Here is a 17020-nt window from a genome sequence, read left to right on the forward strand (position 1 = left end):
TATGCATTTATAGTGTATGAGGTGGAAATATATATATGAGCGTTTGGAAAAATGTATACTTTTATTGTTAAATTAAAATTTCACTTACCAGATCTTGAGTTTTGGCACCGATCACCTGAATAACCTGGTCTACAACGGCACTGCACATAACCACGATCGCTGTAGCTGCAAGATTCAGCTCCATCGCTGCATGGACATGGCAAGCATGAACCATAGGAAGACACACTAAAGTCACTAGTGTCGCGGTAATACATGGCTGGACAGTTTTGACAACTGTTTCCGGTGTATCCAGCAGGACATTGACAGACTTCAATGTCTGTGACACGTTGGGCATTAATTTCTGTGCTTATTTCACTGGCCGATTCAAGAATAACATTGCCAATTGAAGTGGTTTCAGTTGGAATTTTAGGAGTGGCACGAATCAAAATAAATTCGAGATTTGAGAGAACTGTCATAATATCATTTCGTGAAGCTCTGACACCATCATAACGTGTCCAGTTATCTTCTTCGTGTAACCTTACTTTGATTTCTTCGTCATTAATAGTGTCTTGTCCACGACTCCATACAAGTTTATTGCCATTTCCAATAATAATTACATCCTTTCCAGGTTCGTAATTGCCAAAGCTTCGAACACGGAGTACGAATGACAGATGACCACCGTATGACTTAAGACGATCACCAAATACTGTGGATGGCAAGCTCCAGTATTTTTGAGTGTAAGAAGGTGTGCTGTAATTAAACATGTTTTGTTCCAAGTCGAATGCCATGTTTCCAGAGTCAATAAGGTCGCCATTTTCATCTGTTATTGTTGGACCTTTTTCAATAAATGGAATTGGTATAAGTTGCCTGTAGAAGTTTCCAGCATAACATTGGTTCGATGCTCCAGAACAGAAACATTCTGAACAACCTTCGGGATTCGATGCAGAAAGTCCGAATGTTCCTCGGCGGCACTGATCACAGTTTTGACCATCGACGTTACGTTTACATTGGCAATAGCCTCCATTACAGGAGTAGGTGCCATCGCTATTACACTGTTCGCAAACACCAAGGTTATCGCCTGAAGGTTGACAATCACGTGGAGTGCCATTGGTAGCATTTCCAACGAATCCTGGTGCACACTCATTACAAGTTTCACCGGCAGTATTATCACGGCAGTTCTATGATTTAAGAGAAATTATTAAGAATTCTAAAGAACAAAGAATTGGAGACCTACCAAGCATACTCCGGATTCAGCGTCACACTCTGTAGAATGTCCGTTACATTCGCAGGGCTCACATAATCCAAGGTACAATCCAGAGTCAATGGGCCTCTTGTAACCAGGAGCACAGTCCTCACAAGAAAGACCAATGTATTCTGGAGGGCAACGACATTCCTCAACTTCGTAGGCACGACTTGTTCCATGGTTTGTAGGTTCAGCAATATCTAGGCTAACAAATGTTAAAGTACCATCCTTAGTTACGGTTGTGTAAGTTGCTTTGATATAAATCGCTTGAATATCAGCCAAGGCCATGAGCAAATGTTCACGGTTGACAGTAATACCATCAGATCGTTGCCAAGAGCTCTCCAAAATTGGGATGGTGTAGGTTTGGGAGACACTAGGATTCACTGGTGATTTACGGAAATGATGAATTGAAATATCATTAGCCTGAAAACGAAAAAAAAAAGATTCCAAGTTAGAATATACCGCTTTGAAATATAAAAGAAAAACAACTCACACTTTTAATCACAACATCAGGAGCAACATTCCTTGAAATTTGACCACCTGGTAGTGGACTGTAACTAAGAGTATAGTTTAAGTTTCCACCATAAGCAGTGACCTTATCTCCCAAGAAGTCAGCTGGCAGGCTCCAGTACAAAACGTCATTTTGTTCTGAACGTCCAAAAGTAAGTTGACTGTTTGACTGAGAGAATTGTACAGGAATGGGTTGCTGGCTATCGTATCCACTGATCAAGTTGAATCCATGTGGAACTTGGCTACGTCCGAAGTTTGTGCTAATCAGGCTACGGTACCATGAACTGCTGGAACATTGCTTAGAGATACCCATGCAGAAGCATTCAATGCATCCAGAGTAGGTAAACGAGTTCAAGAAGAATGATGAGGCAGCACATTCGTCACATCGAGCTCCAGTGGTATGTGACTTGCATTCACAGCTGCCATCTGGACGAGCATTCAATGTTCCATCAGGGTTACATTCATTCTCAGGTCTTGGGTAGCAACGGCCACCTGGACGCAATGGATCACCCTCATAGCCTTCAGCACACACCTCGCAGCGACGTCCTGAGTAACCTTGGTTGCAATTGCATATGGGCTCTCCATCAGAACCGATAGAACATCCACTAGCAAAGTTGTTTGAGGGGTTTGTCAGTGGACATGGGCATGGTTTGCATTGAATTCCTCTGCGTGGATCACCGAAAGTACCTTGAGGACATGGCTTTTCCCTCTCAGCTGGAACACAACGTCCCAACCATGGACCACCGGGTTGACGCACATAGTCAGAGGCACATCGCTCGCATGAATCGCCAGCATATCCAGGTGGGCAGGAGCATTGTTCTACCAACGATGCAGATCCCAAGCCACGATCATTGACTGCAGCCGAGTCCATGTTGATATTGGTCATCTCCACTTCGCGCTCAGTTGACGTAACATAGCTGAGTCGGATTAAAATATTTTCGATATTTGCCAAAATCATCATGATTTCTTCACGGGTTGCACGTCGACCGTCAGGCTTGAGCCAGTTTCCAGCTGTGATTGGAACAGACATCTTATTGCTGACATTTGGTTGAGGTTGACTGCGGGCACGGTAAATCAGAGTGAAACCGTTTCCAGTCATGATTACGTCAGGAGCATCTGTTGGGCGGCCCTGGCCTTGGTATTGAACGTCATATTTCAAAAATCCTCCATACGATCGAAGTTGTCCACCCAAGTAATCAGATGGCAGTGCTAAGTATGGCATGACACGGCTATATCCGACGTCAGAAGCACGGAACTGAACACCATGATGCAGGGCAATAGTATCAAATCCACTAAGTTCAGTAATCATAACATCTTGGTAGGGACGAACTTCAACTCCAACTACCCTATGAGACGTGATTGGAGGTTGTAGAGAATAGGTGAACAAATCTGCGCTCTTGCAGGTCTTGGAAACACCAAAGCAGAAGCAATTGATACAATCGTCTTGTCGCTGAGCTAGTATGTTGAAGTATCCACTTGGGCAAACATCTTGACTTGGTTTGTCATCTTGTACAGTTACAAGAGTATCTGGGGTAACAAAGAGGGTGCCCCTCGAGTTGATGATTTCACAGGAATATGCTCCACTATCTTTAACTTCCATATTGGGACAGTACAGAGTTCCGATACCGGCGTAGGACTTGGATTCACACTTTTCAGGGACATGACCCCAGTTCAGACGCCATACTATCACTGGAACTGGAACACCAGCAGCGCGACATGTGATGTTTAAGACACCTCCAACTGGGATAATTGCTGTTGATGGTGGTGGACGAATAACAGCAGGAGCAGCTAAAAATTGTTGAAGAAAATGTGTTTAGTTTGAATTTGATGAAAAAGTTATTGTTTTTCAAGAAACTTACTGCAACCAATTTCATCTGATCCATCCTTGCAGTCGTTGGTGTCATCACAGTGGAATGATTTTGGAATACAATGTCCACTTCTGCACTGGAATTCATCGAATCTACATGGTGAACCACTTGGTTCAGCGTCACAACTATCTTCATCAGAGTTGTCACCACAATCGTTTTCACCATCGCAACGCCAAATTCGGTCAACGCATTTTGTGTTCCTACACAAGAACTGATTGGGATGACATTTGCGGTCTCGACTGCAGCTGTGTTCATCGGATCCATCCGAACAGTGTGGGATTCCGTCACAAATTTGATTCTTGTCAATGCATTCACCATTCATGCATGTAGCTTGGTTTTCATGGCATGCTGTGGGCGGGCGATCAGCGATCGGATTGTCTGAAAATTCAAAAAACATTTAAGTTAAAAAGCTCAAGTTCAAGTGATTAAGAAAAGTTACTATTACCCAATGAACACAATTAAGGGAAAGCATTAAGGGAAAGTAATGATTAATTATAATGATGTTGTTGTTTTCTTAAAAATTTATTCTTGTGAAATATTCATACCTAAGCCAAAAAACTCAAAACCAATATGCGGTACAGTACCGTATTTGATTTTAGTTGATGGTGGCTGATATTTATGAACTCCCCAAGCTATTTGCAGCATGTAAGTTTTTTTTTTAATTTTAGGTTATTAGAAGTTACTTTGTTTTTTTGTTAAGACAAATATAAATGAAGTTTGTAAAGGGTTTCGGTACTTACATCTTTCAACAGTTAAATGAACAGAAACCGATTGTCCTTGAATATTAGCAGGATAACCAACAGCTTCACAAATGTATTTTCCAGAATCATCAACCTTAAACGATTAAAATAATAAAAAGTTAATAAGGTTTCATAAAAGTTACTCGTTTTTTGGTGATAAGAGTAAGTTTTTAAAGTACACTTACTCGAATATTTGGAATTTCCAATCGTCCATTTTTGTCCATGAATCCTGATGGCAATGGTCTGCCTCCTGGGCGGCTCCATCTGACTTTAGCTCTGAGTGGGCCCTCATCACGACAGCGGAAGATAACTTCACGGCCTGTTGCATAAAAAAGAAAATTATTAAAATCTTGCTAAAGAAGAGTTTTGATTTAAGTTCCAATACTATTGTGTTTTTACATCAGCAATCAATCGATTATCATAACGGTGCTTTGTTTGAATATATTTATAGTTCAACCATTTTCGTAAGGTTTTAAGTTTAAGTACACATTATTTAGTACAGATAGGTAAACGTACTTTGTACCTATATTAATTTCTGTAATAATTCAATAATTTGTCTATACTTAACCAGAAATACAAAGTATATGTTATATTTTTATATCTGACCTAAGAGGTACCTTGATTGATTCAAAATATTCGTAATAAATGTACGTACAAAATAATTTTTTTGATTACTGCGATTTTTTGAAAACAAAATTTTGCGGTTAATTGGTCTTAAAATTTTTGTATTTATAAATTTCTTTTTGTTGTAGAAAATATAATATAAATAAAATAAACTTTTAAAATTTATATTTTTTGAATAATAAACAAAATGGGTCACTGGGGCGTATGTGGAATTTTTTTTTGTTTACTGACAAAACGAAAAGTTTTCTTACAAAATTCTTTCTAGCTGGTTGTGTTATTAAATCAGATGAAAATAATAATAATCAGGTATTCTATTGGTTGTAAGATCGTCATTACTGAATTAAATAATACCGTTAAATGTGGCAAGTCTTGATATTTGATGCCGATTTTTTTTGACAAAATAAACATACATACATATTTCAAAAAAATTTAAAAGAATTTTTGTTTTGTGAGCCCAAATTTTGATAGAAAATCATGAATCAAATTAACTAATGGGTGACAAAGTAGCCAATTCATGATGCAAGTATTGGTATTCGTGTGTCAGCTGCAGAAACGCTTTATTCAAGGAGATAAAGAAAATTTGACTCCTTTAGTTTAAAAAGTGTAATTAATAACGTCTTTTTGTAAAACTAAGAGGCATTCCGGATTAAAGCAGTTTAGTCACGAAGCCTATTTTACGAATAATAGCGATGCAATTGATTTTTTTTTATTATTTTCGGATTTGGTTTTTATTTGTTGTTTGACGAGCTTCCAAATTTTGTTGTTAACGAAAAATATTTATTTAACGAAAAGTTGAATGGATGAATTCGAATTTTTAATATCGGTTAAGAAAGACGTAAGCATTAAGTTTACGTTGTAATTTTGAAAATACATATCTCTAAGTAGTGAAGAGACGCGAAAAAAATACAAGTGAGATCAGAGTTGTGACGATTTTTTTTTTTTAAATGCTTCTGCCTTCCATTACAAATTAAATAATATTTATTGCAAATAAAACAAAGCATTATTATATTTAAAATAGCTGATGAAAAATTGGAAGAAAAGTGACGAAATTTGCATTCGTTTTTTTAATGAATTTTTTATTTGCAATTATTATTTTTTAAAATTGAAATTGAATTTATTGAGGAAGCTGAAAATTAAAATCGTAACCCCAATAACAAATAGTTTTTTTTTTGCAGTGCCAACTTATGCAATGTTTATAAATTTTATTTTATTTTTTTTTTTTGTCAATAGACTTATTTTTTACAAATGCTTTAAAGGTTGTATTTAATTTATAATATTTAGCTATGTCGATATTGAAAAGTGTTTAATTTAATTTTTTGTATTTACATTTGCCGAATTAATTTGCAATTGAGTGTATTTTATGTGTTTGGTATGGAGGCAATTTGTATGCTTTTAGTGCTTATTGTGTGCCAAATATTTTTGTATTTTTTTGTATCACTTGATGACTTACCTTCCATTATATATCCTTTTATTTTAGTTAGGAAAATATTGTTTTTTTTTTTTAATTTGTTAAAGAAGAAAGAGAAAATTTTAAGTTAAGAACGTTTTTCTATAAGACAATTCTAGTGGATTTTTTTTAAAGGAAATGTGGATTTTGTTTTATAGAAAGTTGAAAACATCTAACAATCAACCCTTATTTAGTTTTTTTTTTTTTTATAAATTACTTACTTTCTTTAATAATTTGGCTGTCAGGGTATGTCTTGAGGTTCAACTGAGGATTGGCTGGTGTGTATGCTATAAAAAAAAGTTGAGAATTTAATACAATTGAGGAAAAAGAATTTTAATATTAAATTATTTAATTAATAAAAAAATTACCATTAATATTCAACTTACGACAATTTCTTTCATCTGATCCATCGTTACAATCCGACTGTCCATTACAACGAGCATACTGAGAAATACATTGACCATTTGAACAACGGAATTGATATGGAAGGCAGTTTCTTTCTGGTTCTCGGCAGTCTGCTTCATCAGATCCATCATAGCAATCATTGTTTCCATTACATTTTGCTGATTCTGGTACACATTGTCCAGAACGACAAGCAAATTCATTTGCTTTACAACCTGTTAAACATACGAAATTTTTAATTATATTTTTTAAATTGCAAGTAAATGTTAAAGAAAAAAATAATTATCCAGGCTAACAATCAAACTAATTTATTAATAAGAGAAAAAGGGGAATAAAATAAGAAAATATTGTGCGCAACAACAGGTTTGGTAAGAAACAAATTTTGAACAGAAATTAAAAATTAATACTGAAAATTTTAATAAAACATAAATATATTCTTGTATGGACTAATGAATTGAAAGTTTTGTTGCATAACTTCGAGGACTACTTTTTTCGAGATGATTATTTGTATGATATATCTATTAAAAATTAGAAAACTCGCATACAAATTTTAAAATTTTATCTTTTGATAATGACGACTTTAAATTTCGTGGAATGTGAATAAGTTTGGGCTAGATTTCATCTAAGGAATCCTATTAAGAAATCTTTTAAAACTCTTTACTTTATAAAGCTTAAACAAAACCTTTTCAATGATTAGGCTATTGCTGGAATTATTTTTTTTTTTATTAATGAAGTATGTATGTATAAGCGACAACCGAGAAGCTTGAATGTTTCATATCGTTGGCACAAAGCCAAAACCACGAATCTGCAAAATTTCAGTTTTGAGAAAAATGGTTTCAAAGTTTTGGAAACTCATGCAATCTTATGGAAACTCGTGCTGGTTAAGGCTTCTAGGCAATAGATAAAGGATTGGGATCGACACGAATTGAATAGATGGACCGGTAACAAGTAAAATGACGCATAAAAGTGAAAATGTCCAAAAATGCAGATTCGTGGTTTTGGCGTGCGTTGTGCCGACAGTATATCTAGTATTACACAGAAATATACAAAAATTTTGACATGCAGAGATTTGAAACATATTGATCCGAAGCTCGTCTAAAAAGTTAATTATTTTATTTATTTCTGCTTTGAATCAGAAATAGAAAAGCAATGCTCTAAATGCAAAAATTATGAAAAAACTGTATCCAATTGCGTCGAAGTAATTATTGCTTCACATAAAATGAAGGAAAGCAAGCACAAAGTCAGATATAATAACTTATCTTTTCCAGGTCAACTTATACAATAGATTATAATATTTCTGTAAATTTTTAAACAGAAAATTTTCACACAAATAATCGCCGTATATCTGGAAAACATATCAATCTAAAAATGAATTCGAGTTTTTTTTTGAAACTGTTTAAACCTTTAAATTCTGAAGCTCTGAATCATTTGATATTTTCTTACAAATAAATGAATTAAAACAAAAAGTTTAAATAGGATTTAACTAATAAAAATCTTTGTATTTTTTTCGTTCACTAAAAATATGCAGAAAATTCTTTTTTTTTTTTCCAAAACATGCACAAGCTCAAAATAAAGTAATAATAAAAAAAACTACAATAACACTAGTTAAGTGAAAATATTAACCAAAACAATTTTGTTCGTCAGAAAAATCTCTACAATCATAAAAGCCATCACATCGCTGTGTTAAATTTATACAAAGCTGATTATCATAGCAGGAAAATTCGATTTCCTTACAAGGACCTTTGCAGATGATTTTGAAGTTGTTTGTGCAATTAGAATAAAATTATTGTGCAAGAAGAGAAAAATAAAATCCATTAAATTATTATATGACAGTGTCTAGTAAAAATATTGCAATTAAAAATATACGATTAAATACAGTAGTCCCTCGATAATGTGAACTAATTAAAACAAGGCGTTTTCGGATTTTAGAGGGATTCACATTACTGGAACTTTTTCCAATTCTCATTAAACTGATTAAAACAATATTTATAAGCAGAGAATGTAGCACAAAATATTTTTTTGAAGCTCAGTTTAAGAATTTATTGAAGAAATTTTCAATGATTAATAAAAAAATCAAAAAATAAAATTAAAACGAGTACACTCCATTTCAAAACTTGAAAAAAGAGTCATCGCATTCAATATTTCTTAAGATTTATCTAGACCAGTAACCGTTGTCCATTATCCAGGATTATAAAAAAAATTGCGTGCACGAACAAGAAAAAAACACACAAGCTTTTACAAAAGAAATTCACATTACAGAGTCTAAAAATGTTCAAAGTTCACATTATTGAGATGACAATGAAGATTTTTGGCGATTCACATTTTAGAGAAATTCGCATTATCGGTAATTCACATTATCGAGGGACTACTGTAATACTTTTGTGCAAAGAAAAAATTAAAATTTATAATTCCTTAATTCCCGCTTGATTTTATTCTTTATTTTAACCTCGTTTGAAAAGAATTAGGTACTCTTTTTTCTGAAAATAGTTTAAACATTTTATTCACTCTTTATAACGCAAGTGTTGCAATCAAAAAAATGCTGAAAACAAAAATGGGCCAAAAAAGACATTCGTTGGAAGAATGTAGGTAATTTTCTAACAAATTTCATTTATTTTTTATTGATGGATTTCACCATTTTTCACATTGAAATTGTTCTTATGAAAATAAAATTCAACATTATTGCAAATTATATTCATTCATTTGCAAACCGAATTCATCTGTTTGCAAACCGAATTCATCTGTTTGCAAATCAAATTCATCTGTTTGCAAATCAAATTCACCTTCTTTGAATTTTCTTTATTTTTTTATTAGGTACTTAACTTCATATAATGGAAAGAACAAATCAGTGAGAATTTTAATCTATGTGTTTTAGTACAAAAGGTCGATTTGATTTGCAAAAGGGTAGATTTCGTTTGCAAATTAAGGAATTCAATTCGTAAAATGGTGGTTTTATTTGTTAAAAAGTAATTTTATGGTGATGTTTGTTTTTAACACATTTTTACTTTAAAAAAGGACAGTACAATGGACTTAGCTTTTAAAAGGTCGAGACAAAAAAGATGCAACGAAGAACTGCAAAAAGTGTTTAATGACGTTTATATGAATAATTACTCAGATATTGAAAAGGGATATTGAATGTGTCCTTAACCGGTATAACATAAATGAGCAACTAAGAATTGTGCTGAAGTACCGGAACAGTACGATAACCTTATAAAAAATCCAATAAAAAGAAGAATCAGCTAACAAATATAATAACTTGTCCAATCACATCTACTTTACCTTTGTGCGAAAAAATTATATTTTTACTCAAGTAATAAGAAAAGTGCACATACGTTTATGCATTTTGTTTTAAATAAATAAAAAAATGTTAAATAGCAAGAATTATTCGTATACTTACAATTTTCTTCATCTGAACCATCATCGCAATCATTTATTCCATCACATTTCTCTGAGAACTTGTAACATCTTCTATTACTTCCAGGGCATACAAGTTCATTACATGGATATTGGTTCGATGGGTAATTGCTACCAGAGCTACCACCAGCCCCGGGGTATGTTTCGTTGTTATTACAATTTCTTTCATCGGATTGATCGATACACTCCATTTTGTTGTTGCAACGAATTGAAATCGGATGACATCTGTCATCACAGAAAAATTCATCTAACGAACAATCGTCCACACTCTCATGAGCTGTTAAAAAATTATAAATATAATTATGAATAAAAATTCAAATATAATTACATTTAAGATTTAAACAAATTTTTTTACTAATTTTATCTGTTTTTAATATACTCATGATCACCGAAATTTAAAATTATCTATCAAATTATTACTTAATCTAAAATATTCACACAAAAAGCATTCAAAATAAGAAAATTACCATATTACTGAATTTTTGATTAGATGTACTATATGTAAATTTAAAATTGTTTAAGATTTTTTTTTGATTTTTTTGTTAGAAATAAATATTTTACCCTCCTTGTTGCATGTTCTTGGAGCCTCATCGGATCCATCCAAACAATCTTCATGCTTGTCACACAAAAACTCACTATTTATACATTCAGTATTGTCACATTCCCAATGATCAAGACGACAGTGTCCTTGAATGGTGTTAAGTGTATCATTGTTCTCTTTATGATTTGTTGATGTATTTTGGTTTGAAAACAATCATTTCAGAGTTTTTTTTTTATTTTGTGTTTGTGTGGATTTGTGTTATGAAAATGTTTATGGTTTTTTGTGTTTTGTTCGTTGCACACCAAAATCACACAAGAATATCAAATGGAATGAGTTGCGTAGGTGAATATGAGTTTTTTTTTTGAATGAAACATATAAAAAACAAACAAAAATAAATGAATAAAACACATAGAAAGAAAGTGTAATTAAGTATCGAGACAACTTTTGTGCATAGGATTTGTAGTAGGTTTTCAAAAGTTGCAATTTGGCCGAAATTGTGCATTTATGTGTTTTAGTAGTTTAAAATATTTATAAAACTAAATAACAAAATTATAGAAACTTTTACATTTCTATGAATCACCCTATACCGTACAACCTTATTAAATTTCTACCTGTTTAATTTCAATGATGGAAATTTTGTATTGGATTGTTTTCATAATATGCGATAATAATAATTTAATAGAAAATGATGATAATTTAGGGAAATATAGTGTTCATAATGAAAAGAAAAGACTATGTCAAAATTTGTTTTCGATTCAAAAACGAAAAAAAGTCCTCTAATTTTGCAATGTAATTATGGTCAAAAGTTTTATTAAGGTCTAAGGTTTAATAATATGTAAGAAAAAATCATAATATCGTTTGTCTTTGGCTCGCTCAAATCGGTTGAAGTTGTTAGGAAAAAATTTTATATGAAAAAATGTTTTTTTTCCTTCGCATATTATTTCGCAGCTTCTTTACTAAGTGTTCCATTATAACATATATAAGCTTTAAAGTTTTTTCTTATAAAGATATACTATATTTCATATATTTGTTTTTGTATTCAAACGGAGCAGTTAAAAAAAAACATATATTTCAAAAATCTATAAAAATTCAAATTCCTTCGATTTCTTCCAATTTTTTTGAGCGAGCCAAATATATTAATTAAAATGAAAATTGTAAACGCAGGATTTATTTTTGATAAGTAATGTAACTTTTAAAAGCTATTACATTTGAAAATTCCATACTTTAGCATTTTGACACACCCTATAAGACAGTGTCTATGAATATGGTCCAATAATGTTTTATAATTTAAACCAATGTTTCGTTATCAGACTCTATTTTTTGTAATCTATTTGATTCTCACAATTTCGAACAAGATTATTTTAAATTCACTTAGCCAGAGATGTGCATATTTCAAAATAACTTGTACATATATGCAATACTGCCAACTATACAGATTTCATGATTTTTATCATAAAATGCAAAGTAGATTATTTTTAATTGCTGAACGAGCTCACTAACTGAAATTGTCTGAAAAATTATTTTTACTCTTCTGCTTTTGATAAGCGTTTTAAATTGAAACCTACTGTTTTAATTTTTTTTGTGTAAACTATCTCATCACTTTGAGTCACTCCTTAAATAATGACTACTTATTGAAATTGACTTCAAGAGTGAACGATGTAATTTTAATTTTTATTGATGTACAATTTACATGTTGTAACTTTACTAAAACACATAAAATGCAAACTATACAAAATTTTGGATCATTTATTATTATTACCTACATATTTTTTTTTTTTTTTTCAGAACAATTTAGTATTACCGTTGCAATTGAGTTCATCACTTTGATCAAGACAATCTGGTTTATTATCACAAATTTTATCCCAATGCAAACAAATACCATCACAAAAGAATGTTAGACGAGGACATCTATCATTAACTGCTAGTCTGTCATCTTGAATTTTATAAAATGTTATTGTTTTTTGTTTCAAAAAAAGGACAAAATTAAAAAAAAATCGTTAAAGTGTACAATTTATTGTGCATGCACATAATTCAATTTTTCATGCAGTACATAAAAGTGTTATATTATGTATTCCAATTTTAAAAAATTAATAAGTTTTTTTCCACTGGTTAATGTAAAACCAAGCACTTACCACAATTTAGTTCATCACTTGAGTCAGCGCAATCGCTTTTACCATTACAACGATTTGAATTCTTCGTACATTGGCCATTTAAGCAACTTTTTTTTTTAATGTCATAAGTGATTTAATGTAAATGTGTGAATAGCGTATTTCGATGGATGTGTATTTGTTTTGTTCATGTATTCGTTTGTGTGATTTTCGATTTAAAATGAAAATAAATAAAAATAAGATTAACTAAATTCTTGTTTTTTTTTTAGCTGTTTTGATTAAGAAAAGGATATTTTTGTATTTTTCTTTAAACTTAACAATAACTTATTAGATAATAAAAAGATTTCCATTAACCCTCTGTCGGCACACGGGTGCGAATTTGGCATGACAAAAATAAAAAAAATTACGATTTTTCAAAAAAGTGGTCACAAAAAAGTCTCTTTATAACGGTGAAAATATTTTTTGTTCGGAATTGTGAAAACAATATTCGAATTCCTCGGAATATTCTACATCAATTTCATACCTGATTCTCTATAAAATATTGTGACCGAAAAAAGTTCTAGCGACATGAAAAAGTATAAACCAAATTCGCACTCGTGTGCCTATCACGTCACAAAAAAGAGGTGTGCCTACAGAGGGTTAAAATTAATCAATTACTATAATTTTAATATTTTTACTGAATTTACTACACTGTAAATTTATATTTTGCAAGATTTTAAGTTCAATAATATAGGTACATTTCCAAACTTTATTCTTAAAATAATGTTTTTGAAACATTCTCATTTCTACGATATGAGATTGAAGTTACATTTCAGTCTTTTACAAGTTTAAATAGGTAATGTTGAGGAAAATTAGATTCCAAAATTTTACATTACATTAGGAAATTGAATTCACCACTTGTTAATCAAATTTTCTACGAATCACAAAAAAAAACAATCACAAAATCTGTTAGTTATTACTACGATTTGTATGAAATTTTCTATCACGTACTGGCAGTGTTGCCGTTTGGCCCCTTTTTTAAGCTCGGGCCCCTTGGCCCCCACTTTTTTTAAAAATGAGCAAAATGGCCCCTTTTTATTTATAGTTAAACTTTTTGTTTTAAAAGATGAAAATTTATGGAGAATTATAAAAGATAGAACAGTTGACTTCAATTAGGAACTTAGATCTGGTTTCTGATTTCCAGCATTTAGTGGAATTGAATTCCGAGAAAGTTATTGAGAAATATAAAATGCTTGAGGCTGGATCTGCGCACAAGGTTCTTGAAACAGTTTTTGAAATTCATGGCGTAGAAGAATTTTGGCATGCTATCGCGGGTTATTTAAAAATGATTTGGATGAAATTAGGTTTGAATACTCTTCTTAGCAGTGCCTCAGCGGAAATAGTAGTTTTCAGACTGACACTGATAAAAAATAAGCTTACGAAAATTTACGAAAATACATTAATTGTAAACATAGCAATTCCTTGATTCAATAAAACCAGGAAAAGATCATGAAAACTAGGTAAACCAAAGTCCAAATTAGTGTATAAATATCGAAAGTATATTTGCATATACATACTTTATCAAGAACTGTTTTGTTTGTTTTTTTTTTTAAATTAATTTATTTTATTATTAAAATTTTATGATATGTCTTCGGTAATGTTTATAAATTTTTTTTTTTTACTTCACGAAATTTTATGATTTGCCCCTTTTTTTGTCTCGGGACCCTTTTTGGCCCCTTTTTGATTTTTTACAGCGGCAACACTGCGTACTGGTTCTACATTATGACTGTGTTTTTTTGATTAGCAGAAAATCTACGATACGATTGAATTCATCAGAAATGCATTTTATTTAAGTACAAAAGGTGAATTTGATTTGCAAATGAATGGACTTAACTTGCAATGTGCTAAATTTGATTTGTAAAATGTTGAACTTAGTGTAAAAACCTATTCTACAACGTAATGTATTTTGAGCAGAACAATAATTCTAAAGCTGCACCGATGCTGTGCTTAACTTTTTGAATGCATAAGTTTTCTTTTTTGCTTCAGAATTGCTGATATCTTTGTTTGACGACACGGTACAGGTAGTGTGACTTAAAAGAACTTAATGCCGCAGTGATTTAGTTTTGGTAGAATATAAAAATCTTACAAGTAAACTGGTTTTTACCGACTTAAAAAAAGGAGGAGGTATTCAATTCGCCTGTATTTTTTTTTATGTGTGTTACCTCTTAACTTTGGACTGTACCAATTTTGATAATTCTTTTTGTATTAGAAAGCTGGGACCTGCAGTGTGGTCCCATTTCAATTTCGTTCAGTTTTGGCTATTGAAACTATGAGAAATAAAAATAAATTAAGTAATTAAAGAATTTGTTAATTTATTTTGTAAAAATTATATAAAGTCACATTTTTAATGAAAAAAGTTTAAGTTAGGTACTTAGACCCATTTTATTTCTGCTTATAGAAATTATAAAATTATAAAACCATAATTAAAACCATCTTTACTTCAAAACTTTTGAATAAGAAAACTGTTGATCTCGATGGTATTGCCCAAGCGAATGAATTAGGTTGCGTCACAAAATGTGGTTTTTATTAAACCTCGCGAAGGGCTCAAAGCAGTCTGAACATAAAATTTAGGAAAATATACCATTTTCGTTTTTAAAAACTTAATTTGACACGACACTAGTTTAACTCTAAACTGAAAAAGTGGATCAAAAATAGCTCAGTATATCAATGTCGAAAAAAAATTACTGTTTAGAAATAATGACTAAAATAAAAAAAAAAACACTACCCCGATCGATCTACAAGCAGCCATAATAAGTCGAGACAACCCTGATGGGAAAATCTCGGCGGAACATTGGCTACTTGTGGAAAATGAGATCCTCAAAGCGATGATGGCGTTACCCGAAAACGATAGTCCTGCGAACTATATCTTCGACGGCGCTGGATGGCGAAAGGGAGTTAAAGTGGTCTGCTGTGGTGATCGGAAAACAAGAGACTTCCTTTCCAACATAATCGCCAAATGTGGCGAACTGTGGGAAGGGGCGTCTCTTGAAATCGTTCCCGTGACAGCTATACCACTTCGCCAGCAGATCAACATATGGATCCCACCTCCTGCATGTCACGAGGATGCGGACATAATCAAACTGCTAAAGAGACAGAACATAGAAATTCCCGTAGGGGAGTGGAGGCTCATCAAATCTAAGGTGAGCCATAGCGGAGTAGGGAAAGACCTCTTGTTCGCGGTGGATGAGAACTCTGACCTCCTGCTAAAAACGAAAGGAGACGTGCTGAAGTACGGTATTGGCACCGTAAAGGTAAGAAGGCATGAAAGCAAAGGGGAGCCAAAAGCTGCTGGTGGTGCAAATCAACTTGCATCACGCTAAAGCAGCGACTCACGACCTAATGCTCTTCATGTCTCAAAATAACGTGGATGTGGCCTTGATCCAAGAACCATGGATCTGTAAGAACCAGGTAAATGGATTAAGGTCAAAATACTATAACCTTTTTCATTCCACGTCTGAAGTAGGTAAAGTAAGAAGTTGTATTTTAACCAAAAAGTCAATTAACGCTTTCTTTTTATCTAGGTACAGCAACAATGATAACGCGGCAATCAGCGTTGAATCTAAGGAAGGCAACTTCATCTTAACGTCGACGTACATGCCATACGAGGAGGAGAGCCCACCATCAAAAACAGTCCGGGAGCTTGTGGATTATTCCACGGTAAATGGAACACCTTTGGTGATGGGATGTGATGCCAACGCCCATCATACACAATGGGGTGGTAATGACATCAATAAAAGAGGTGAGTCAATTTTTGAATACATTCTTTGTTCTAACATGACGATATGTAATAGGGGTAATCACCCAACATTCCGAAACAAAAACAGAGAAGAAATTCTAGATCTGACTCTTATGAGCAATAATGAGCAAATTTCGATAGGAGATTGGAGAGTTTCTCCAGAGGAATCCTTTTCGGATCACTTTAGAATACTCTTCACCCTAGACAGAAATTTAATAGATATCAAGCCTTACAGAAACCCAACTAGAACAAATTGGATAGAGTATACAAAATGGCTGAATGAGCATATCGACCCTCCAAGGGAAAAAACGCTTGTAAACACATCAGCCATCGATAATACTGTCCTAATCCTTACTAGTAAAATGAAAAAAT

At 32.6% G+C, this 17020-nt stretch overlaps 1 protein-coding gene across 32 annotated transcripts in view; it reads right to left on the reverse strand.

Annotated features, from left to right (window-relative positions):
* Window positions 1–17020, reverse strand: part of LOC129910762 (basement membrane-specific heparan sulfate proteoglycan core protein) — a 180583-nt gene that overhangs the window by 42854 nt on the left and 120709 nt on the right. For 25 of the 32 annotated variants that reach the window (XM_055988292.1, XM_055988295.1, XM_055988288.1 and 22 more), the window contains 12 exons: window positions 12898–12983; window positions 12567–12698; window positions 10786–10941; window positions 10208–10501; window positions 6798–7028; window positions 6633–6698; window positions 4526–4659; window positions 4341–4434; window positions 3592–3978; window positions 1716–3520; window positions 1214–1645; window positions 89–1157 (listed from right to left, as the gene is read on the reverse strand). In XM_055988292.1, the coding sequence (XP_055844267.1) occupies window positions 89–1157; window positions 1214–1645; window positions 1716–3520; window positions 3592–3978; window positions 4341–4434; window positions 4526–4659; window positions 6633–6698; window positions 6798–7028; window positions 10208–10501; window positions 10786–10941; window positions 12567–12698; window positions 12898–12983 (4886 nt within the window). The remainder of the gene's footprint in view (window positions 1–88; window positions 1158–1213; window positions 1646–1715; window positions 3521–3591; window positions 3979–4340; window positions 4435–4525; window positions 4660–6632; window positions 6699–6797; window positions 7029–10207; window positions 10502–10785; window positions 10942–12566; window positions 12699–12897; window positions 12984–17020) is intronic. The other 7 variants (XM_055988298.1, XM_055988296.1, XM_055988294.1 and 4 more) reach the window with 3 other exon arrangements.

This window comes from Episyrphus balteatus, chromosome 2 (assembly GCF_945859705.1).
Source record: "Episyrphus balteatus chromosome 2, idEpiBalt1.1, whole genome shotgun sequence".
Lineage (NCBI taxonomy): Eukaryota > Metazoa > Arthropoda > Insecta > Diptera > Syrphidae > Episyrphus > Episyrphus balteatus.